The sequence below is a fragment of the Ischnura elegans genome, chromosome 8 (assembly GCF_921293095.1).
Source record: "Ischnura elegans chromosome 8, ioIscEleg1.1, whole genome shotgun sequence".
Classification (NCBI taxonomy): Eukaryota; Metazoa; Arthropoda; class Insecta; order Odonata; family Coenagrionidae; genus Ischnura; species Ischnura elegans.
In genome coordinates, this window is record NC_060253.1 from 108,657,344 (window position 1) to 108,684,030 (window position 26,687).

Consider the following 26,687-nt stretch of genomic DNA (forward strand, 5'->3'; position numbering starts at 1 on the left):
TTCGGCTGTGACGAAGTCGAGGATTTTATTCCTCAAAACGTTTCTAGTGAGTCTGAAGATTCAGACAAAACGCGTGCGAAATATAAGCAGTAATTCACATTTACTTTCCTTTTCATAGGTAGTTACAAAAAAAGGTATTATATACGATTATTTATTGATTCGTTTATACTGACTCACATAAAGCGATGTACAATTGTGGAACCACGCAACTACTAAGTAGGGCGATTTGGTCAGACACAACAAACCTCATCCGCCCCGGCGCCACCCTACCCTCGCCCATTCCTACCTGTCCTCCCTTAACCCATCAGCTGCCCAGGCCGTCCCATACCGCCATTTGGGGGCTCTGATGACGTCATCCACTCGTTGTATGCACACAGCTCTCATACTCTCACTCACGTGATTGTGACGTCATGGAGAGTTGCAACTAATTTTCAGAATATTCGAAATGCCGAAAAAAAATTCTCCTGCTCCGGGATTCGATCTGCCGTCCTTTCCATTGACAGTCGAACACCTTACCACTAGTCTACAGATGCTCGCGCATGGTATTGCGGTTCTTAATGTATATAATATCTTGTATGAATCACTGATTTTCGAGTTCCCTCCCCATCCGATCCTCGTATAATGCCTACTGAGACTTTGTGGAAGAAAATACGATTATTAATGTACTTTATTGCGACATGAAAGAGTGGCTGTCCTTAATTACCAAGACCACCAAAGATTAAGGTTGGATGTTATGTTCCTCATTGCCCAGGACTCAATCAGTCCTCAGTATCGCAAGTATAACCCTCGACCATTATGAAACATGCATTTGAATGCTGCCTATCTCTTCCCTCCTCTTCTCCCTGGGCAGAGTATTGCGATCAACAGCTGGATCGTAAGGATATCTCCGAGTCGTTACCGTACATCTTGCCCTCAGTTATTTGGAACTTATTCTTACTCACCAATTCGCCAATTACGCGATGTAGGTCTTGCCCCATCCCCTCTCTTTGCAACCGTCAACTCTCCCCCTGACGGAGAAACTTTATTGCGATATGAAAGAGTGACTGTTCTTAATTACCAAGACCCCAAAGATTAAGGTTGAATGCTATGTTCCTCATTACGCAGGACTCAGTCAGTCCTCAGTATCGCAAGTTTAACCCTCGACCATTATGAAACAGGCAGTTGAATACTGCCTATCTCTTCCCCCTCTTCTCCCTGGGCAGAGATATTTGCTAATCCCACGGGGTATAGACTCGATGTGACGTTTCACCTCATTGTAGGGATATGTGACGTACTATTATCCACCTATCTCATGTTTATCACCAAAACCCTCCTCAAACCATTGAAATTCGATGGTCATCGCTGATGTCCTAGCGTCGTTATCATTATCGGGACTCACGCCCCCCTTTCTCTCTTTCTTGAGACGAACGACGCTCATGGCGAATGGTTGAAACTCATAGGGAACAACAAGAATGATGTGATACAGTACATGATAATGAAAGTATGCGCAAATCATTCATTTGTGTGTTCCTCTCCCACCTCACCGTCATCACCGCATCCAAACACATCATTTCTACCCATTCTCTACAGTAAAATTGTCATATATAAGCGCATGCTTCTGAAACTAACGAGTTTATTCCATCCTTGCTAGTGTTCATAGTCGTAGCCCCTGCACTGTTCAGTGAAGACGTAGAAACTTCTTGATTATCATCATCATCATGGCAACTTTAATTACGGCTCTTACTGAGGAGCTGTACTCCATGGCGAGGACACATTTCATTTCGTATAAAGTTAAGTGTGCTGCAGCTCAATATCTTAAGATGTTTGAGAATCAAGCAGCGCAGATAGGGATTAGATCTAAGGCTGCGAAAACTAAATCTCAAGAATTGTGTGAATACTTAGACGGCCTGACGCGAGACAAGGTTGTCGACGATGCATTAGGTCCCGCTCTGCATCGGTACCTAATTATGGTGGAGAGCAAGTGCACGGGAATTCTAGAGACCGCAAGGCAAAGGGTACAGCAGTCCGGACGGTGTATGACAGCAAACGTCAGCAAGGAGACTCTTCAAGATTGCGCGCAAGAGAAGCAGAACATTCAAGGTAAGAGTTTTTTCGTGTGTCAGTGCTTAGTGAAGTTCATGGTTATACATTATGATCATTTTTAAAGCAATAACGCTGTAATAATAATAAAAGATTTATATTCTTCTTTTGCAGAACTCAATCGGGAGAGTGTCCGAGAGGAGGAGGAGGAGGAGGAGGAGGGGGAGGATGACGATGACGATCTCCTCATGAAGGTTGCCTATGAAGCAGAGGCACAATTATGTGGATCTAGTGAGTTAAATGACCATCTTTAATTCAAATAATATTTATATTAATTATTGTGCAAAAACTCTAGTCAGACAAAAGTCATATGCTTTAATGAATTCAAAATTAAATAATCTGAAAAAAAAAGTTTATTAGATGGCTAATTATAATAATGATAATGATAATAATAATAATAATATAGCAATTCTACAAGTAATTGATTTCTTTATAATTTTAGATCCTATCGTCAAGGAAAAGGAGAAGAAAGAGATCGGCGAGAGTATGAAAAAGAAGCGGAATTCCAAATGTGGCGATAATAAGAATATGAAAAGAAAGAGAATAGTTGGTGAGTTAAATGGAATTTAGCAAATCAAGTTTTATAATATAGAAATAGTTGCAGAAAAACGGTAAAAGTAGCGTGTGTGTGTGGTATCGACTAACGAACAATTTAACCTTTTCAGCCCCCGATACATCTTCGGATGATGGTGACAGCACGGATGCGGATTCATGCGTCAATGAGGGGACGTGCACTACAACAAAAGGTGAGATTTTTATTTCTTCTATATATGTGTATTTATTTTATGCAATGAGTATTTATGTATTTAATTTAATCCAGTTTATGGTAGAATAGAAACATGAATCATACATTTTAATAAATATTTATTATTCAATAAATTGATCTATGGTTGATGATTTTAAATTCAGAACGGGAGGTGCCAGGGACAGAGAGGATAAGCAACCCGAGGAAGAAGTTTAACATTATTGGTAAGTTAAATTGCTAACTATAACTTTTCGTAATGTGTAACTGAAGCGACATAAGTAATTGAATTCAGTTTCGATTTACAAACCCTTTAACTGTTGCAGATTCCGACGTGGACTCTGATGAAGAAACAGCGATATCAAGTAAGAGAAAGAAGCCTGATGGTGGTCAGGAGCAGAATCCCGTCAGCCTCTTCGATCGGGATGTGGTGCAAGTTGGCGGTGGAAGAAGAAAGAGGAAAGCAGAAAATTTGGAAAAGGAAGAAGAGGAGAATGCAGCGGGCGTGGAACATGAGAAAGATGGTGCGGAGGACAAAGAGGAAAACAGCAGTGGCAGAATGACTGATCAGGAAGTTGGAGACGACGACGACGACGAAATTACGAATTCGCATGATGAAGGTAAATTTTTGCTGATCGATGAGGCCGAAAGGTTTTACAAAAGATTTAATACTGTTGGTATGGCAATTAGGATCAAATTAAGGAAATGTCCTCCAAATGTTTCCCCATTGAATTGGATTGAGGGAACGTTGACTGAAATATTGGAACATATAAAATCCAAAAATGTTAAGGAGTGTGATCATCTAGGAATGACTATATCCACAGATATTTCACCCGAGAAGTCCATAGGCATATCATTTAGGCGGGCTGACCAGCTTTCTCCTGATGTAGTGTTTGATACATTCGCCAAGTTTGCTCAAAGTAATGACGAATACTTGCTCTCCGATCAATTGATCGTAACTGCACACCATATTATTATGCCTGTGGGTAGGGGAAAGAGGTTTACGTACCCAAATATTTTGAGTTTTGAGGATTTTTGCAGAACCAAAAAAAGCATAATACTAATTAGTAATGATGATTCGCTTTGTCTCGCGAGAGCTTTAGCAGTCGCGTTGTCAAGGCATCAAGATTGTCCTTCTGTTCAGCTAAAAGTCAGAAAAAACACCGGAAACGAGCAGTCAAAGAGGGCATTGGAACTTTGTAAGAACTTGAATGTAAACTTGGAAAACGGTGGTGGAATAGAAGAGCTTAAGGCTTTTCAAGAGCATTTGTCTGACTTCACGGTAACTGTATTCTCTGACAGGAAGGGGCGCAGTGTCATTTTTGCTGGTCCTGATTCTACTCCTGAGAGACAGAGGAAAAATATAGATTTAATTTATGAAAACGGTCATTTTAATGTAATTACTTCTGTAACTGGTGCATTTTCTTGTTCATATTACTGCCGCAAGTGCCGAGTTCCGTACAATCAGAAGGGTGCCCATAGATGTAATAAGAAATGCCCGTGCTGTCATGGAGATGATTCTTGCAGTAGTGACGCCTCTGGGGCTATGACAATTACTTGTGATCAATGCAAGAGAAAATTTATGAACATCAAATGCTTCGAGAATCATAAGAAATTAGGGAAAATGGGGGATGACAAGTCATCGGTGTGCGAGAGGTGGCGGTTCTGCCCACTTTGCTCCAGAGTGTATGGGACTGAGGGACGAACATCTCCACATGTTTGCGGAGAAATATTTTGTGCTGTATGCAAATGTTCTCAGGTACCGCCTCACTTCTGTTTCATGCAGCCTGATGAGCAAAAGGTCAAGTACAAGGGGGACGGCAAAGTGCTGTATGTTTTTTATGATTTTGAGTGCCGTCAAGATAAAAAACTGCAAAACGGATCATTTGAGCACCAACCTATTCTTTGCGTCGTACAGCAGGCATGTTCTATTTGTTATCATGTGCAGGAAGCTGAGCATATTTGCCATGCTTGCGGGTGCAGACAGAACATTTTTGACGGCAATGACCCAGTTTCGAAATTTTTCACATATTTGACGCTTCCAAGAAAGAATTTCAAGGAAATAGTTGTCGTGGCCCATAACATGAAAGGATACGATGGTCAGTTTATTCTCTCTCACATGACATCCAAATTGAATTGGAAGCCGAGCGTACTAATGACAGGGACAAAGATTATATCAATGCAAATAGACAATTTAAAGTTCATTGATTCTCTCAATTTCATGCCGATGTCACTTGCTAAACTACCGAAGGCATTCGGCTTAAGTGAAAATCTCAAGAAAGGATACTTCCCGCATTTTTTTTGTGATAGAAATTATTCAGGGGCATTGCCACCAAAGGATGCATATGGTGCAAACACGATGTCTGAAAATGAGAGACAAGTATTTGACGAATGGTACGAAAATCAGAGCGTCTTTCATTATGAGAAAGAGCTGAGAGAATACTGTGTCGTCGATGTTACCATTTTGCGGTTAGCATCCCTGAAATTTTGCAGTATATTTTTTGATTTAACCAAAGTAAACCCATTCAGGGAGTCGTTTACAGTTGCCGGTGCATGTATGCTTGCATACAAAAGAAACTTTCTCACTAAAGACACCGTAGGAATCGTCCCGCCGGGGGGATATAGATGGAAAGACAGGCAGTCCCACGTGGCAGTCCTTTGGCTCCTGATTGAGGAAAAAAAGAGAGGAGCTAAAATAAATCACGCAGGAAATGGTCATGAAGCTAATTTCATGGGGAGGAAAGTTGATGGCTATCTGAAGGAGGGAGACAGAACCACAATTTTCGAATTTTATGGATGCTATTACCATGGTTGCCCTAAATGTTTTGAGAATCGTGACGCTCCCATTTCAAACAGTACCGGAGAAAATATGAGGACCCGATATGAGAGCACTATGAGGAAACGTGAAATACTCCTTAGGGGAAAATGCGACCTCATAGAAATATGGGAATGCGAATTCCAAAGACTTTTGAACGGGAATCCTCAAATGAAAGCCTACGCGGAGAGTAATCCATTTGCTGAGAAAAAGCCTCTAGATCCTAGAGACGCTTTTTTTGGAGGTAGGACTAATGCGGGGAAGATGTACCACAGTGTCGCTAGAGGTGAAAAAATAAAGTACGTTGATGTCTGTTCACTCTATCCGTACGTAAATAAGTGGAGGAAATATCCGGTTGGGCACCCTAAGATTTTTGTTGGCGAAGAAATTCCCACAATAGATCGCTGGGAGGGTCTCATTAAATGCACAATTCTACCACCAAGAAAGTTATACCACCCCGTTCTCCCATACAGATGGGACAACAAGTTGACTTTTCCTTTGTGCCGAACATGCGTTCAGCAAAGGAGTCAAAACGACTGTGTGCACGACAACGAAAGTGACAGATGGATCGTCGGTACCTGGGTTACTGACGAGGTGAAAGCAGCTGTGAGAAAGGGATATAAAATTATCGATACGGCCGAGCTCTGGCAGTATGACTGTACCAAATTTGACAAAGCAAAAAATTCGGGTGGTCTTTTCTCAAACTACATAAACACTTTCCTCAAGATAAAAATGGAAGCCAGTGGGTGGCCATCTGAGTTCAAAACAAAGGAGGAAAGAGTCAGGTGGTTAGAGAGTGTTTATGAAAAAGAAGGAGTAAGGTTGGATGAAAGTAAAATTGAGAAAAATGAAGGACTTAGAAGTATAGTAAAGTTAATTTTGAATTCCTTATGGGGAAAGTTTGGACAGAGAGATGTGTTTCCGAAAACGGAATTCATATCTGATGTGGACACTTTATATGATAAGCTAACTGATCCTAACATTGAAGTTACCAGAATCTTACCTGTGAGCGAAACTCTGCTTTGTGTGTGTAGCACAGATAGCTCTGATGCACTGAAGCCCAACGCGAACATCAGCGTCCCAATTGCATGCTACACTACGGCACATGCACGACTTGAGTTATTCGAATATCTGGATAAGTTGGGGCCGAGAGCACTGTATTGGGATACAGATTCGGTTTTGTTCGTTGAGAATGAAGGAGACTGGTCTCCTGAGTTAGGAACTTCGTTAGGAGAAATGACAGATGAACTATCGCGTTACGGTGAAGGTTCATACATCACCGAATTCGTGAGTGGCGGACCCAAAAACTACTCCTACAAAGTGGCTTGTAGTGGGAACCCAAAAAATATTCAAACTGTCACTAAAGTAAAAGGGATTTCACTTAATATATCGAACAAGAATTTGGTATGTTTCGAATCTTTAAAAGAAATGGTTTTCGGTAGCGAAATCTCTGTTATTGTGGAAATACCCAGAAAAATAGGGAGAATGGCTCCGTTCAAAGTTATTTCACGTGATGAGCGTAAAATATACCGCGTTGTTTACACAAAAAGAAGAAGGTGTGAGAACTTTTGCTCATTACCCTATGGGTACAAACAATAGTATGATAAGAGGAGAATGTGAATACACTTGATATTTTAAAAATGATTTGTATATGTGCTATGGTAAATATGAATAGCAACAATAACAATCAAGCCAGATAAGTACATTCCTTTGTACTCATCAAACATTTTTGTTACATTGTTTGCACGTCTTTTGCAGTTGTAATATGATTTGTTAAGAACATAAATTTATATAAGTCATTGTGTAAATGTAACATGTTCATTCAAATGTATTTTTCAAAATGAATTTTCGTTGCAATGAATATTTTATGATATTCATTAAGAGTTTGACCTATGACCATTAAATCTATGTATGATGGATTGTTTGAAACTTACAAACATGAAATATTTCTGGTACTTTGATTGTATTTAACGTGAATGTACTTCATTGTTTTCTAAGTGAATAGACTTGATATTTTGTCAGAATAGTCCTTGTAATTTATTCATTTATTTATTTCAATTCCTGTGGGTATTATAACGAGAAAAATTTTATTTTTCTGTAGAATTACCTCCGTCGCTTTCATTTCTCTATCCAGAGGTTACTGTCACAATAGATGATCAGAACACCAACATGAGAAGTATAGAAATGATTGAGATACGGGATGAGAGCTGCAGTGGTGATGATGATGTTGATGACGATGAAGCTAGTGAAAATAGTGTGTCCAATGCTAATGTAAGCTTTAACCATAGTCTTGCATTGTGGTCATCTGAAGATCTGTTCCCTCTCACCGATTACTAGTATATGCGCATGTGTATGTGTATAAATTAAACTGTTTGCCAAAGCCATTTGGTGGCATTGTATTCAACTATTCATCATATGCTAAAGACTAGTGAATAAAGTATTTAAATAAAGGATTTACTATGGATGGTACTATTCTACATCATGAATCTCCCTTGGAAACATCCTTTCACAGCCATCATAGCAGGCCCTACCGGGTGCGGGAAGACAGTGTTTTTAGAAAAATTCATATCGGAAATTAATTATATGGTCGATGAAACTATTACCCGTATCATTTGGTGCTTTGCCAACAGAGCTTCTATACCCAGCAACCTAAAAAACAATAATAAAGTATATTTTCATGAAGGCTTGCCAGAATTAAACGAAACTGACATGAGATTCAGTGACAACTGCACCAATAGATTAATTATTTTTGATGATCTAATGAGCGAAGTAGATCAACGGGTGGTTAACCTATTTACTAAAGACTCGCATCATTGTGGCATTAGTGTGATTTTTATCACTCAAAATATATTTAATCAGGGACGTGGCAGGCGCGACATATCTCTAAATTCTCACTATTTGGTAATATTTAAAAATCCCAGAGATAGAACTCAAGTGAGTTACTTGGCTAGACAGATATTTCCAGAAAACCCTCTATTCATTCAAGATGCATATAGGGATGCAACAACAAATCCTTATGGATATTTATTAATTGATCTTAAACAAGACACACCCGATGACCATCGGATAAGAACTTGTATATTCCCAGACGACAAATTTAACTTTGCGTACACACCTAAACTAAAAAGGTAAAGAGCGAGCAAAAACAATCATTTCACAAGAATGCCTCGCGCTGTTAACAGGTACGCAGAGCTATTCACCGCTCTTTGTAAAGTTAAGCCGTCACAGAGGGGGCTCATTTTGAAAACTTGTGACAAAAACGTTATTGAAAGCATATGTGAATGTATTTTTAATATTTTGAAGGGGAACGTTGATGTAAATCGAGATCAGTTTGATAAATTGCGGCGCCACAAAAAGGTATTAAGAAAATTAATCAAAAGGGGTGAATGTTGGAAAAAGAAAAAACGTGTAATCATTCAGTCTGGTAATGGTTTTCTTCCTTTGATATTGGGATCTGTTTTAAGTGCTCTAGTAGGATCGACAATCAATAAATAAAAACATGCAAAACGCCAACAAAATGATTTTGGTACCGCAAGAAATTGTCGATAGAATTCATCACAGGAATGAGCCAACACAAATATCTCGCTTAGATGAGGAAATGCGTGGAATACTTGCCAAAAATGATATTACAGATCATGACAAATGGGTAAAATACAGAGAAGTTCTACAAAGGTATTTAAATCTGGTAGAAAAGCAGAGAAAACCTACGTATTTTCCTATTGTGGAAGCTGACAACGCAATCACAGGTAGAGAGGAAATATCTGAGGGCATCAAGGACCACGGTAGCTATTCAAAATCTGAAATAATAAACTCTGTACCTCAGTCCTTTCGAAGAAAGGCAGAGCTCTTGCACAGCATGATAACTAGGAATGATATTATTTCTTGGGATGATCGCGGTATTGTCAAAGTTAAGGGAAACGTTATTCCACATTCAAACATAACTGACTTAATAAATGACATAATACGACCGAGGAAAAGTTCAAATCCTCAAGGATGGGAATTATTTTGTACTGCTTTGAGAGAATTGAACACGCCAAAAGAATATATTGGTAACCAAAAGCGGTTGGCTTTCATTCACCCGTCGAGTAATGAAATAGGCATCACCAGCGGAGGACCTATTCCAAGGAAATCTAAGGGAAAAGAAAGTTCTCGCTTTAATCCTTATAAAATAAGAAGCTGGGAAAAATTGAAGCTATAATGAGTATTAGTAAGACATACCTAGACCCATCCAATCCTGCAGCGTTTTCTGGTGCTTATAACTTAATAAATTCGTTAAAGGGGAAGCACTCTGCAGATAAAATTAGGAAATGGCTGGAGGGGATTGATTCATACACATTGCATAAACCTATGCGTAAAAAATTTGAAAGAAATAGGTACATTGTTAATAATATTGATGATCTTTGGCAGTGCGACCTAAATGATATGCGCTCTCTACGGAAAGACAATGACGGTTTCAATTACTTACTAGCCGTAATAGATGTATTCAGTAAATTTGCTTGGTGCATTCCCATCAAGACAAAGTCATCTCCAGATGTGAAAAGAGGTTTCGAGGAAATATTCAACAAGAGCATGAGAAAACCCTTATATTTACAGTCCGATAAAGGTAGAGAATTCACATCCTCGACAATGGAACAATTTTTCAAGGAACATAATATTCATCACTATGTAACGCGAAACCCAGACGTGAAGGCATGTATTGTCGAAAGATTAAATCGTACTCTCAAAACACGTATGTGGCGATATTTTACATCCGAAAATACCCGTCGGTACGTTGATGTGATTTCTAAATTGGTCAATGGCTACAACAAAACTAAGCACTCAAGCATTAAAATGGCTCCAGCAGAAGTCAATGAGCGAAATATTTATCAGGTTTGGAAAAATTTATACAAGAAGAAGGAGAAGGGAGAACTCAAACGTCCCAAAAGTAGTAAATATAATGATGCTAAATATAAAATTAAAAAAGGAGATTATGTGAGAATAGCAAAAGAAAGAAATACATTTCAGAAAGGCTATGAAAGCGCCTGGTCGATAGAAATATTTACAGTAAAAAATGTTCTTAAGAGGCGGCCGATAGTATATGTGATCGAAGATTTGAAGGGGGAGGAAATAATCGGCACCTTTTACGGTCAGGAATTACAACGAGTGAAGTTACCTACCACCAAAATTCACAAAATAGATAAAATACTGGGGTACCGAGGAAAGGGCAACAGAAAAGAAGCGATCGTGCGTTGGAAAGGATATCCAAAGTCATTTGATTCGTGGGTAAAGTTGAAGGATATAAAGGCTCTAAGATGAATCAGGAGGAATTTTATGTGACTTTACCCAGCAACAGCTCATCCCAATCATTTCCTGACAATACAACAACACGATTTCGAACTCAGTTACAAAGACATTTCAAACTGGGTGGTGAATGGCAGGTTGCAATTGTGGAATTTCATTACCCCTGTTCTATTCTAAATGTCAGTAATGGAAATAATGTGATTCGTATTGGTGAACGTAATGAGATGCTTTACAAAGCTAAAGTAGAACCGGGCAACTACGGACACATTGGCGATCTAATACGGGAGATAAATAAAAAAGAACAGATTTCATCTCAATTTCTGTTTAGAGCTGAAGGTAGTACTGGACGTGTCAGAATTACGAGGGTGAAAAATGAACCTGAATTATTACTAGAAAGCGTGAGAAGCAAAGAAAATGAAGTAAAAATAAACGGGCAGGAGTTATTTCTTACCTTTAAACCACGTCTGGCTTTACAGCTTGGTTTTGACCCAAAAGTTCGTGTTTCTAGTGATCATATTTCATCCAAACCGGCCAACATATTCTTAGGTTTTCCAATGCAAATGTATATTTACTGCGATCTCATTGAACCTCAATACGTTGGTGATGCATGTGCGCCACTTTTAAGAATAGTAAACCTTGATACAAGAAAATATGTCTATGGCACACAAAAGATGATAATATTCGACACGCCACATTACGTATCCGTAATACGACGGGAATTTGACTGCGTCGAAATAGACATAAGGGATGACACGGGTGACCGCATACCATTTGAGTTCGGTACTTCATGTGTTAAACTACATTTCCGAAGAAAAATATCCAAAAACAATGAATAGAAGATCACCAATCATTTTACAGGATCCATATTTGAGGTATTATGAAAGCCAGACGGGATCGGGTATCACAAATGTGTACCGCGGATCATCGTTTCAGCGTGGGCATGGGCTCGGAAGTATATTGCGTGGAGTTTTTAGAACAGTGTTGCCGTTTTTGAGCAAAGGTGCGAAAGCTGTCGGTAAAGAAGCTCTCCGAACAGGATTTAATGTACTTGGGGACATGTCCCAAAATAGGCCCGTACGTGAGTCTGTGAGAAAACGTCTCGATGAAGCAGGAGATAACCTTAAAAGAAAAGCTATTGAAACAGTGGACAATCTGATGAAAGGATCAGGATACAAGAATAAAAGACGAAGATATAATGAGCAGTCTTCATTCAAACTTCCAAGAGTGAAGAAGTCGACAAGACTCTCTGGTCAGAAGAAGAAGAAGAAGAAGAACCTAAGGAAGAGTAAGGACAAGAAAGTGAAAAGAAAGAGAATCGTCCATAGGAAAGGACTTCGGAAGGTCGTCTCACGAAAGAGAAAATCCGAGAAGCGCATTATAGACATATTTGATTGAAAAAAATGTCTTTTCTTCATTCGCATTCCTGCGAATGCGCTAAATCCGAATTGGACCTCTTTACCATTCCACCGACGCAAACTAGCATTCAACATGGTCAGTGGGTACATTACAAACCGATATCCTCCATTAATGATGATTCGCCGATCGAGTTTTTGATTCCTTCGAGCGGTGACGAGTATCTTGACTTGAGCCAGACTTTATTCCACGTCACAGTGCGAATTGTGAAAAATGATGGTGGCGCCATTACGGGGGAACACAATGTGGGACCTGTGAATAATTTCATGCACTCGCTTTTCACTCAAGTTGATGTGTATCTGAATCAAAAGTTGATTTCTCCCCCAAGCAATACTTATCCTTACCGTGCATACCTAGAAACGCTTCTTAATTATGGGAACGACGCAAAAAGCACGCATCTGACAATGGCACTTTGGAGCGAAGACACAGCTGCTGCTATGGACAATCTTGAAAATGCAAACGAGGGTCTCGTCGATCGAAGAAGTTATATACGCCTGAGTAAACCTGTGGATATGATTGGACGTATTCACAGTGACATTTTCAATCAAGAAAAATTCCTCCTTAACGGGGTTGAGTTGAGGGTAAAAATGATAAGATCTCGGGATCATTTTAGTCTCATGTCGGATGCTGGCAATACTAAAGTAAATATTTTGGATGCAACACTGTTAGTAAGACGAGTTAAAATCAATCCAACTGTAATGATTGCACACAGTAAGGCACTTGAAAAGACTACAGCAAAATATCCTCTGACAAGAGTTGACATGAAAGTTCTTACTATTTCAGCTGGAATACAAAGTAAAATAATAGATAATATCTTTATAGGGCAATTACCAAGACGGTGTATTTTGGGGTTCGTAACGAACAAAGCTTTCAATGGTGATGTCACTAAAAACCCTTTCAACTTTCATCATTTTAAAAGGACACACTTATCCTTATACGTCGAGGGGCAGCAAATCCCGTCGAAGCCTTTGTACACAGACTTCACAGATAGAAAATTATATGTAACGGCGTATCACTCATTATTCAGCGGCACAGGAAATCACTTTCAAAATGAAGGAAATTCGATTGGTCGGGAAGATTATCCAAATGGATATTGCTTAACAGCTTTCGATTTAACACCTGATCTCTCGGCTAACATCGGATCTCATTGGAATCTCATGCGACAAGGAAGTCTAAGGTTGGATGTACGATTTTCAGATGCTCTTGAGGAGACTTTAAATTGCATAATTTATGCTGAATTTGATAATATGATTGAGATTGATAAGAATAGAAATGTATTGGTAGATTTCAGCGGTTAAAATGTGTCGGCATCGGGTAAAATATTTTAGTTTCTATTGGGAAGCCATCCAGCTATGTCGAATCTCTTCGTCGATTTTCAAGCGTGCAAGGACGATTTAGGAAACTTTGTACTGAAAGAAGTCGCAATACTGGACGAGAGGAGGAGATCATTCAACCACTGGCTTGTTCGACCACCGTACCCCGCTTCGAAGCTTTCTAAGCGTCGCAGGAAACAAAATTCTTGGTTGTACGCCTTCCACCACGGACTAACGTGGGATGATGGTCATTGTGATATCAGTGATATTAAACGAATATTATTCATCATAGGAAGCAAATACCGAAACATATATGTAAAAGGATCTCAAAAAGCACAATACTTAGCTAGTTTATTCGGTAAGACAGTCATCGATGTGGAGGAATATGGGTGTCCTTCGTTGAAGAGTTTTCAACAAAGAAGTTTAAGATGCTTCCACTCGAACCACAGCATTGGAAATAAATACGTATGTGCTATAGAAAATGTAGTAAACGTAAGTCAGTGGTTCAGTGAGAATATTGATAAAAATGAACTCGCTTGAGCTGCAACTAGTCCTTGAGCACATCAAAATATCTAAAGGTATTTCTACCGGCGTTTATGCAGCTGACAAACTACCGGTACATACACAGAAACCATGCGCTTACATCGCCAACACAGATCCTCATCGTAAACCAGGGGAACACTGGGTGGCATTTTTCATCGGAGACGATCATAAAGGGGAATATTTTGATAGCTACGGTTTGCCCCCAATTGTCAAATATCACAGAGACTTCATTTCACGTAATTCATGTTCGTGGCGATTCAGCGATTTGCATTTGCAAGACTACTCCTCCGAAGTATGCGGTCATTACTGCATTTTCTTTCTGTACCATAGGAGTTACGGAAATACTATTGATTCCTTGCTAAAATATTTTAGCAAAAATAAAGAAAAGAACGACAGATTTGTGAAATCGTTTGTTGATAATATCATGGGACGTATTTGTGGGCATATAAGTAGATATAACACTAATGAATGTCAATCCTGCTGTTCTTACGTGGACGGGAAATACCCTGCGACAAGCAAATGAGTGGTCAAAGTTCAATGGCCGTCGAGTGACTAATTAATCTCCAATCGGTAATTTATTTGCACAAGTCGTCACAAGCATCTTAGTGATAGAATAACATTCATGACATCCTCATCATGTTTACCGTTTGAAGTGAATGTACATTCATCGTTAAGTGATAAGCTCATGCACGGTATAAATATAATTCGAGGTACTTCATAGACGCACGCTCAGTCAGTCAGACCTAGTAAGCAGAGTCGCGTTGTAGTCAGAGACAGCGATTATACCTCTGTTCATCGACAAGTTACATCTTGTTAGCGTAATGGAAACCGGCAAAAGACTTCATCCTTATGCCTCTAACAAACGTTGCAGATCCAGAACCTACGAAGGAAGCAGGCAAACAACCAACACCAAACGGAGCAGAAGACGTCGTACCGAAGAGATGGATCGAACTACCAGTACCGACACTCGCCCAGACCACAGAGGAAATCATCGACAATCACCTACTACAGAGACAGTATTCACTCCTTCCGAGAGAGTTATTCTAGGGGGAGAAAAAATTAACACATTGATGAATACGACGTACAACCTGAATTGCTCCGGGACAAAGAAGGTAACAGTGGGGTTGGAACCTGAAAATGAATTTCTAGCTGTTATATTCATCGGGAAAAACGGAAATCTAGGTGTATCCCTCAGACCGCCGCAATGGAGAGAAATTCTTCAAGAGAAGAGAAAGATTGATTCCTTCTTCGAAAGTGGTCTTGGTAGTGAAATGGATAAGTTTACGATCGGTGACATTAGTGTGCAATTTTGTGAACTTTATGGTGAAAAACTAATTAAGTTAGTGAAAATGGTGGATGGAGAGGAAAAATATTGTGTGTGGTTAGGATCAACTTCTTGGTGCGGTCTCCTACGTTTAGAAAAATGTGTCGACCATGCCATCGAGCAGTGCTTAAATTGGGGAGAGTCTTTTCAAAATGTTATGGATAATTTGACTCAAAATATTTGCAGTAAAGTAGAAAACAGTTGCAATGGGTGCAGAGGAAAAACATCTACTCATGTGTGCAAAAATTTTGACAATATTTCAGATCATATATTTTCCTTTCTTAATAATGTCGATGACGAACTTTCTGAATACGGAACTGATATGGATGTCTGCAAAAGATTTGTCTTGGAAATGTGTGGAAGTTTTAATGATAAATTAATTGAATTGATTTTGAAATAAAATATTTCATGTGGTGTTATCTGTTTTTGTACAAATTACCAGAAATAAAATATACCAATTATAAATTACACCGTGTTTGACTTTAATTTTTGTGAGGCAAAACCTTCATTCCTTTTGATTGTGTGCTACGTAGGGTGATCAAGTGTGGACTTCGCCCTGGAAGGATTCAGCTCCAAACCGACGCATTACCAGGCAGGCCCCTACGACTGATTCACGACGGTGGTGTTGTTGCATTTCTCAACAAAGTTCTCCACGTGAGGTAGTGAGAAGGTTGGTCATGGAAGGGTTGGTATCGCATGTTCAGCATTTCCCGTCTGGTAAAAGATATATGAGACGGAACGTCACATCAAGTCACTATCTCTGCCCAGGGAGAAGAGGGGAGGGAAAAGATAGGTAGCGTTCAAATGCATGTTTCATAATGGTCGAGGTTAAACTTGCGATACTGAGGACTGACTGAGTCCTGCGTAATGAGGAACATAACATTCAACCTTAATCTTTGGGGTCTTGGTAATTAAGAACAGTCACTCTTTCATATCGCAATAAAGTTTCTCCGTCAGGGGGAGAGTTAACGGTTGCAAAGAGAGGGGATGGGGCAAGACCTACATCGCGTAATTGGCGAATTGGTGAGTAAGAATAAGTTCCAAATAACTGAGGGCAAGATGTACGGTAACGACTCGGAGATATCCTTACGATCCAGCTGTTGATCGCAATACTCTGCCCAGGGAGAAGAGGAGGGAAGAGATAGGCAGCATTCAAATGCATGTTTCATAATGGTCGAGGGTTATACTTGCGATACTGAGGACTGATTGAGTCCTGGGCAATGAGGAACATAACATCCAACCTTAATCTTTGGTGGTCTTGGTAATTAAGGACAGCCACTCTTTCATGTCGCAATAAAGTACATTAATAATCGTATTTTCTTCCACAAAGTCTCAGTAGGCATTCTACGAGGATCGGATGGGGAGGGAACTCGAAAATCAGTGATTCATACAAGATATTATATACATTAAGAACCGCAATACAATGCACGAGCATCTGTAGACTAGTGGTAAGGTGTTCGACTGTCAATGGAAAGGACGGCAGATCGAATCCCGGAGCAGGAGAATTTTTTTTCGGCATTTCGAATATTCTGAAAATTAGTTGCAACTCTCCATGACGTCACAATCACGTGAGTGAGAGTATGAGAGCTGTGTGCATACAACGAGTGGATAACGTCATCAGAGCCCCCAAATGGCGGTATGGGACGGCCTGGGCAGCTGATGGGTTAAGGGAGGACAGGTAGGAATGGGCGAGGGTAGGGTGGCGCCGGGGCGGATGAGGTTTGTTGTGTCTGACCAAATCGCCCTACTTAGTAGTCACGCAGGCAAAATTACGAAGATTTTACACTTTCCGATGTGGAGCTAGTTGCATGTATAGCCATATTTTATGCCCGAGGAATACCAGGTACAAATGATTACTCTATTGAGAGTATTTGGTCAAACGACTGGGGAATACCATTTTCTACAACGAACGACTAGGTTTGTTAACATTTTGCAATGTCTAAGAGTTGATAAGAAATCTAATTGATTCCAGCGGCTCAAAACTGTCAAGTTTGCCCTCTTTTCAATAGTGTACGATAGATTCATAGAGAATTACATTGCTTGTTACAAACCTGGTCCGTACATTAGAGTTGATGAACAACTTTTTCCCAGTGTAATTAGGTATATTTCACTCTGTACATTCCTTATAATCCGGACAAATACGGCCATGAATATTGGCTACCTGTTGACAAGGAGAGCAAATATCTTGCAAATGCCTTCCCTTATGTTGGAAAAGGTAATTCACTTCATGCAGATTGCCGATTAGCAGTACTGAAACCAATGCAACCATTTCTGAAAAAGGGCGAAATGTTACTGTATATAATTACTTTACCTCAGTCAAACTCGCTGAACAGCAAAAAAATCCAGGGTACTAGCATTGTGGGAAAGGTAAATAAAAGAGAATAGAAGAACCAAAAGAGATGAAATCACAAATATACCACAAGAACGTCTACTCAGTGATAGCCTATCTACTCGTTGGAAAATACTCCCAACTTAGCAGGTGTTCATGGATAGTGTACACTGAGACTACCTAAAACATTTCGCGCAAGACGTTTTAGAAAAAGCTCGTCACAGAGTTGGCTGATCCTCATGTTAGATGTAGATAAAATCGTTGCGTGTCCAATGCCGCAGATTCTTCTGACGGGTTTCTGCGAAAAAATTATTTCCAGGCAAAACCAAAGTGCAAAAATAATCTATCAGTTGGGAATTGCAAGACCTGCCAAAAGTCTTTGTGTGGGCAATGAAAATGAACGACAATGCTTGAACTCTAAAGCACCTTAGACAAATGCGTGGCGTATCAACTACATTTTTTTGCTTTAGTTAATTATCTTCCCAAATACCATGTAGCCTAAGTAATATTTTTGATCATTCAAACAATATGATAAAATGTGTTGAAAAGTCTACGTTTGCTGTTTTATCCAATTCCTCCATTATAATTCTATTAAAACAACATAACATGTAAGAAAAAAGAATTTCAAAGCAACACTGTCAAATTTCGCATTTAAAAAAAATATATTTTTTTGTTAAAACGACGTCTGAAATATTGCAATTATTAACAAAAATGATAAACTAATGCAATCTATCAATAAAAACAGACATAAACAGCAAAAATAAACAATAATAAGGTAGGAGTCAAAATGACTCCATTCGGTAGTTCTAGGGGGGGTGTCAAGTTCGGTATTCCTAGTGTTAAAACAGTGAATTCTTCTTTTTGGCCTCTGATGATCTCACTTTCGTGTGCAAAAAAAAGTAGTATCGCACCTTAGCGTCGACGGAACGTCTCGTTCAAATAGCTTGTGCGCATGCGCGTCGTCGTTAGCCCGTCGACCGATCGATTCGAAATCGCATACTCTTCAGCCGTCAGTTGCCCTCGGCCGTCCAGACACACTCCCTCGGACGCGATCCGCCTCTCTGCTCCGCCTTATCTTATCGCACTCCCCTCTTTTTATTTCCGCACCTATCGAGATAACACCGGAAATCACATGGCGTCTCCGATGAGTCCTCGCTTGATTCCGCATCCTCGTCAGGTCGCCAGGGGCGCCTCTGTCCTTTCTCCACCTCCTTTTCACCCTCCCCAGCTCCCAATTACACCGATGACTCCCTTTTTTTGTCCACTTTTACCTCGCGATCCCCGTCTTTTGTCCAATTTTAAGCTTTTAAGACTACAGATTTCAAGTTTCCAGTTTACATTCCACGAAATTTAATTTTTACTCTCTCTTACATTTCCTATTGATCATTTTTATGTTTACCGTCTCCCTTTCTGAAATCCATAATATTACTTATGGCTAAGTTGCTTTTTAAAATTGATTTTAGAAGCATTAAATAGATTTTAATTGCTGAAAATTCCACGGAGAAAAAATCATTTTCCATATTCAGAAAACAGTTTTTTTCTTGATCGAGAAATTGCTTTTCCTCTGGGATATCTTCACATTTTTCGCTAATTTGCGGGTGATGAGTGAGTCTCCGTAGAGATAAGGGCTGCCTCGTTCTTGACTTTAAGTTCCTAAAAAATTATAATTTTTTTAGATGATATTCTCCAATAATTTTACACTTAATGCATCTGAAATCATGGTTAGTATGCGTTAGTGTTTTGGTATTTATATTTTAAACGATGAACTATTGCATTTCTATCCATTAGCTAGCTGAAAATAAGACGTGAAAGCCAGCAGCCTGAAAAAAGCGTCATCCTCCCTGAACAAATCCATTCATTCCCCTCTTCGCACGTCCCAGCCGCTTCCTCGCAGTGCCTGCTCTACCCTGTCTGTGCATTAGGGTGGGCCGAAAATTTTATTTTTTCGGCATCAAATTTTCCCTAAGCGGGAAAATTTTCTACTACCTAATTTGAAAACCATTTGTTAAGAGATATTATTTGAACGTGTACTTGATTTACCTCATATTCAACTTCCAAAAGGCAAAATGCGAAGTGATGCCACCCCCAAAAGATATTTCGGATGGCATGCAGGTTGCCAACGACAACAATTTGTTGACCATTCTCATCCATCACAAGGCCATTTAATTCTTTGCATCAATTACGTATATGTAAATGCTGAAATGTATGCTAACCATAATTGGTTACTATCTAAAGAGGCTAAGTTGCAATGATTTCTTCTTCACGAGTCACCAGAATTAGTCCGAATTTTTTTATTTTTTTATTTAGAGCTCTGAATTGGGCTAGACGGATTGGACGGTGGCTAATATATTACCCAGTTTTGATGTGTACACCATGGATGTAATTCGCCAAGACAAAAATAATTTTGCTTCGGCGGTATTCGAGCCGAATCTCCCAATTGCCGATTCTGTATTTTATCTGATACGTCACCGAGCTATTTATTTGTAATGTGAATGACTGTCAGACTGGGTTTCGGGAACAAGGTGTAATTAGGTCCACATATATGGTACGCGGGAGACAGAGGGCGTACCGGCTAATCCACTGTCAGAGAAATAAACCCTACCCAATTATTTCGCGACGAACAATTTCCTAAGCACCGCATGAAATAAGTGACTTATTACGCAGCCACGCGCAAGGGTGCGAGGTTATGTGCGCTAAGAATGAAATTTCCCATTAAAAAATGGTCCAATAAAAATGATTTTGAAAAAAATCGGATCTGAGACCATGATATATGTAGACAACTCTCCCGCGTGGGAAAAGTCATTATTCGTCTCGCCCCTCTGTGCATCTCTGAGATCGATGGATGGCCTTGCCTTTGTTTCGAGGCTTTCTTCTCCCCCCCCCCTTCCTCCATCACTCCCATTACTCCAGCCTCTCTTCGGGGAAATTTTGTAAAGCGCCTCCTTCTGTGGTGGGAGGGGGGAGCAATCACGTCCCCCACGGGGGTATGAGGGGCCGCTGCAATCCCTCGAAAAGGGAAAACTGCGGCGAGAAAGCATCAAATTTTAGATATGTCCCTGTCGCTGTTGAAGGGAGTTGCGTGCGGAAGAAGATCCATTTTTAGAGTTTGGATCTCGCATTGGCTTTTCACGTTGATTAGCGTCATGGAGTAGTAGTGGGTCTTAAGAAATTAAATGCAAAACTCTTCTCTCATCTTTATTGTAAATTTACAAAATGAATGCAATCATTTTCATTCATGGCCCTGTTGAAGGCATAAAGGTACGGTGGCGGCCAGTTAGAGTCCTCGCCTGCCAAGCTGAGGGTCGCGGGTTCAAGTCCCACCTGGGTAGACTACCCCTGCCCAGGGCATGGATGTCAGTTATCGCCTATCGTCGTTATGTCCCATCCCACCGATGAAAAGGCCAATCAGTGCCGTTTTCGGGGTTAAGAAAATAAATAAATAAAATGTACCGACACGTTGGCCCAAAATTTTGTATTTAATTATTAAAGACCCACACTTCATAACACTAATCGACGTATAAAATTGAGGCCCAGTTAAAGAAAAAATAAACTCAATTGGATTTTCATTCACATGAAATCGGTTGACAATAATTGCTATGAGAGATGAATCATCTGAACTGGAAATCGAACCGTGGACCTTTCGGTCGCATTCTGGGCCACTGCTCAGAGCACTTCACTATCTAAGTTCTTTGATTCCCATGACAATTGTACCGAGGCTCATGGTACTGGATATTCGGTATATTTATCTAATCGATATATTCGAATATCAATAACCATTAGCCTCAGTACAATTGAACGTAAACGTCGGGAACGTTAAGAATGTGAATAGCTTAGTGGGCTGCGCTCTGACCCGGAAACTCAAGGGTCCTTGGTCCAGGGGATTTTTTTTCTCGTGGAAATTCATGAAAATTTCACTACCGTTCACGGCGCAGGATTAAAATATTACACACGAGCTGGCAGTATTATACTGACATATATTTAGAATGGAATAAGCTCAGTGTCTGCCTCGAATGAGCGCTATATAGGGAGAATTAATATATATAAGAGAATTTTCCGAAATGAGATAAAACTCAGGCCCTTCTCACGGTAATTTATCTTTCCCTTAACTTACAAATCAGTGCGAATTCTAATTTTCACTTTTACTTATGGTAACAAATGAAAGGAATAAAACTATGTATTCATCCAGCAATTTATTCTCGTGGTACAACTAGTTTCGACGCAGCGGCGCCATCATCATGTACCAAATAAGGTTGAGCCGGAGGCTATAGAGATTTACTTATGTTCGTTGTCTACCTGATGAGCTTAGCATGGTTTTTGGTTTTCTATAAGTTGGTCCTTTTTTATTTGTTGTCAGTTACAAATATTTTCTTAGAAAACATCTAAAAAATTTGCGACATTTGATAGCGTGTGTTAGCGAGTAGAGGGGGGATGAGGCAGGCACCGTAGAGGGCATATAATTAAAAGGAATAAGGTAGTTTCCTTCATGAAAGAAAATGAAATGACTTGATTGCGATTCCTTACCCACAATTAGTGTATTCATAATGTACAAATTATTTGGTTTTAGAAATCCTAGTTTACACGAATGGCAATGGTCAATTTTATCCTCATTTGAAAAAGGCAAGATTGGCGCCAATGTGATTCCACTCCACGTGACGTCACAGGGACCTAGTTTCTATACGAGTAGATAGGAGTTTTACATTGTCTGAGATTACCAATGCATGCATGAGGCACAGAGCTCAGGGAGACATGTGTTAATAATCACCTATTAAAACTGGCTATGGTCGGAAAGTTTTCTTCGTTTGATAATGTATTAATAATCCTTATTTTAGCCAAGCGCTACCAGCTAGCAGGGTACTCTGCTACCTGCTAGCATCCTGCGTCGTATCAGCGCTCAAAGCCTCGCCCCAAGGTCACCTCACACGCCCACAGCGGGAACCAGAATGACGCCACACGGAGTTTTCCTAGCATTCATACTTAGCCGTCGATTTTTCGCGCGCTTGAAATTTTTCACTTTTCATTTAATCGCGATAGAATAGATATCGTCATTTAAAAATTTAAAAGCTTGAAATACGTTCTCCAGGAGTAATAGTCTCTCGATTTAGGCAATAAAAAATAATAGGAAACCACCCTATTGCACGGAAGGAGAAATTCGTAATGAAATAACCGCTGGTCTCAGCTGGGGTTCGAACCTTGATCTCCCAATTTCTGGTTAACTACCAGTGACACTTCCAAGTCAGCTTCCTTCAAGCGTCTCGATTCCTTATTGAGACGGAGCTCCGACTCCGCGGAGTTCGTGGTTACTAAGCCACTGCTGGAGAGAAACACTACGGGTAGCTTATTATCGAAATCCCGTCTGGAATTCACAACTTAGCAGGTTTGTGGCTTGGTGGTGTAACTGCTAGTGCACCTCACCGACAATAGGTGGATCCGGGATCGAACTCCGGCTGAGCCAAATGACCTTTTCATTGCTCATATCACCCTTGGCGTGAATAACTATGCCCCCGTGCGCGTGACCGCGGACTGAGTCACTTGCTAATACAGTATTATGGTAAACGAAAAAGACAGTTAACTTAAAGGCAGTGCATTCTACTCTAATCGCATCTCAGCGTTTGTTATTTTAAAGCCTTCTGCGTATTCGCCTATCTTCCTCGTTTGCGGCATCGCTTCCACGCGTGCTTTTGGTCTGGCACGAGGCACGTTTGCTTCCACTGTTTACATCACTTTGCGAGAGTGCGCGCCCCCTCTTCGCTATGTTTTCATTTCTGGAGCGCACCGCAATCTGGTGCGTCCCTGCGGCCTCACTCGGCCCTTATCGGAAAAGCACCGGATATATCCAACGACCACCTCTCCTCCTCTCTGACAGCGAACCGCAACGGCCGGAAGTCCTTCCAACTCCCGCAACGGCCTCCACCATCGAGGATACGCTGTGAGAGATTTGCTTGCTCCATCGAACAGTTTCCATGTCGACATTCGACGGCGAGAATTGATTAATTAAGCTGCCATGTCGATCGTGGGTGCGTCCTTTTCTGTGATGGTGGTTGTAATTCATCGGTTGGTGGCGTTTGTAGTTGAATCACCACAGTTGATGGCCGTTGAAAATCGACAATCTTCGATGAACGTTGATCTTAAATTTGATTTACACGTTGCAGTATACTGCAATAGACTTAGGTATGAAAGATTTTGGTTTTTAGGTGGAGTTTAGAGTTCCACTGCAATCGAACACAACACTCGATTTGTGCGTTTTACGAGTACGAGACTCGTACCATTGCCTGCGAAGTATCAATAATAGACTAAATAGTGCCCTGATAGTTATTCACAGTCACTGTTCACATATGTGAGTGAAGTATGATAGTCTACTCTATTAGCAGTCAACTACGACGTGTAAATTGGACTCCTTGGATGATCATCAGTGGTCATCGATTGTCTTAAGTAGTCGATATTTTGCGATTATAGATAAGTTTCGATAGATTAGATATAGGATGACCGTGAATGGTTAAAGTTTTCAGTGTTAATGTGTTGTTCTAATTTGGTTGGGGACTATTAAATGCTCAATTCGATGTAGGCCTTACACTTTTTACCGATTTCGATTGATGGAATCGTGGTGGAGGTCAATAATCGTGGAGTTCTAATGTGATTTGGGAACATTAAATTCTTAATTCGTTGTAGGGGTTGTTGAGATCAATGACCATAGTGACAAGCTGCCCACTGAACCTGCGTTGTGCAGTTATTCAAAATCAAGTGGACCTTCGTCAGTTTGCGCGCGCAGTCTCTGGTTCTACGTCACAGCCAGTCACCCCCCACTCCCGTCCCCCATTCCCCCACCCTCCTTCATTTATCTCACCTGCAGCTCCCTGAAAGCAACTTAATGGGCTCTCTTCGCCACCCTCATTACATCATATCAGCTTAAAAGCATGGAGATAAGATTGATGGATATTCTTTCATCATTTGTTGAGCTTTATGGGTCCCATATTTGTCATGCGACGAAAGTTAATGGGCAGGGTTTTTTATGCAAGAATGCATATATTTTTTCGGAGAATTACTCATACCTCCTACTAACATTCAAGACTTCACGTACTTGGTCACGATAGGTACCGAGCTAATACTTACCGTGCATGCCGGAATCTAAGGAAACACGCAATATAATAATAACTCACGATATGGATTACTTTACTGAAATAGCTATGAACAATGATGATAATCTGTGAGCTCAGCTCAAACCATTTAAGCTCGTAATGTAGTAGAACGGGGAAAATATTGAATGGAATCCTATAAACTAGCAGCAGATACAGGATAGGTACATTGGGGGGAGAGGGGCTAGGAGTCTCTCCTCTCCTACATTTGACATCTGAACACCATTACCATTTTCTCTTGTGAAAATTGGATTGGATTGGAAAGCCGCCACTATAATAATATAGACTGGTATTCATTGTACAATAGTGGACGCTTTTAGTTAGTTCGATGGTATGGTATGGTATGATATATGGAGGAATAGACCGACCGCTGAGATCATTTGACCCATGAGGGAAGGGTAGGGAATGAAGGGTGGAGAAAAACCCGGTGTCAGCATTACCCTGGTCCTAACATAAGGCGCCAAGGGGACCATGCCTTAGCGTCCCATGCGACGGATGCAATGCTGTACACAGAGAGCCCTCCAAAAAGAACTCAATCGGGCATTCTATGAAAAATGTCCACCACCACCGGTTTGCTAGTGATAATGAATTAGATGGTCTTCTATTGCGAAGTGTAGGCAGTGGACGTTTTTTATGTTTAATTTTAAAATTTTGTGTCCTTGAAGTTTAATTAATTAGTTTAGTTTTAATCCGTGTAATTTTTGAACTTATGTATTGTTTTGAAGAGATTCAAAAATTTCTCTTTCCGGAGAACGGTAAACAACGGAATTAACTGCAACATAAACATTGGTATTTCGTTAAACTGTCAAATCGAATAAAATGCACACCAGCAGGAAATTTTTGATATTACGTTGATTTTCTTGCATGGCCTTCTTTTATGGATGATCACATGGGCCTATGTATTACCGTAGGTTGCGAAATTAATGGTACATAATGATTGGTGAGAGCTAATCCCAGACATATGATTACTCGTGGAATTAGGCTTGAATTTACATGTAAAATAATGCATCACTCACTTAATGATTAAATCCGAAGGTTGGTTTGGTTAGGTGTGGGTAGAGCTCACTCCGGACTAGGCCACAGGCGTATGAACTTCACACTTTTTAGGGTAGGGTGGCCAGTTCGTTTCACTGGGCTGCCAAGGATTTCTGTTGGCGGGTGTTTAAAGGCTTCCCTCGAGATTCGAACCCGAGATCCTCCGCTTAGCAGCCATATGCTCTATCCACTACGCTACCACACTCCCTAATACAAAGCATTTTGGGGAGAAATTGGTACTTACCCCCTATCGAACACTGTAGACGTGACTCGATGGGCGTGTACGAGTGTGGTCCGATTGCTAAATTTTCGGAACAGCCGCGAATAGAAAAACCCCAATCCTTTCCAATGCTGTGCACAATCTCCATAATTGTCTCACCTCCACACATCTTCCTCCGATACGCTTAACAACTCGCCGCTGTTTATCCCTCCGTTACCAATCCACGCACTTCCAACCCCAATTCCGTTTTCTCCGGCCCCAGCCGAAATAATATTTTATGTTTAGAGTCCCACGTTGAGCCGTTACCTAACTTTTTATTGCTTCGTTCCTTTTGTTCACATTCTCGCGAGAGAGAAAGAGCACAATGGCCATATTCGCCATAAAACTTTTTTTATCGGATTTTCTCGGCCGTGTGACTTCTAAATCCAACAGCGACGATTTCCTCCTCCAAACTCTCCCCCCTC

General features: G+C 40.4%; 2 protein-coding genes across 2 annotated transcripts in view; both read left to right on the forward strand.

Annotated features, from left to right (window-relative positions):
• Window positions 1-26,687, forward strand: part of LOC124163187 (polyhomeotic-like protein 2) — a 404,958-nt gene that overhangs the window by 110,897 nt on the left and 267,374 nt on the right. The gene's annotated exons all lie outside the window — the stretch shown is intronic.
• On the forward strand, window positions 1,800-24,704 carry LOC124164478. Its single transcript, XM_046541809.1, has 9 exons — window positions 1,800-2,079; window positions 2,194-2,310; window positions 2,522-2,629; window positions 2,745-2,825; window positions 2,989-3,048; window positions 3,148-6,966; window positions 7,771-7,907; window positions 15,057-15,201; window positions 24,505-24,704. Exons 1-9 carry the CDS (start codon window positions 1,800-1,802, stop codon window positions 24,702-24,704), a joined length of 4,947 nt encoding a protein of 1,648 aa, XP_046397765.1.

Bases quoted from the DNA above. Each gene is read 5' to 3' on its own strand.
- LOC124164478 (XM_046541809.1), top strand. From the start codon at position 1,800: ATGTTTGAGAATCAAGCAGCGCAGATAGGGATTAGATCTAAGGCTGCG. The intron at 2,826-2,988 runs GTGAGATTTTTA...TTTTAAATTCAG, and splicing joins GACGTGCACTACAACAAAAG to AACGGGAGGTGCCAGGGACA. The intron at 15,202-24,504 runs GTATTCACTCCT...AATTCGTTGTAG, and splicing joins AATCACCTACTACAGAGACA to GGGTTGTTGAGATCAATGAC.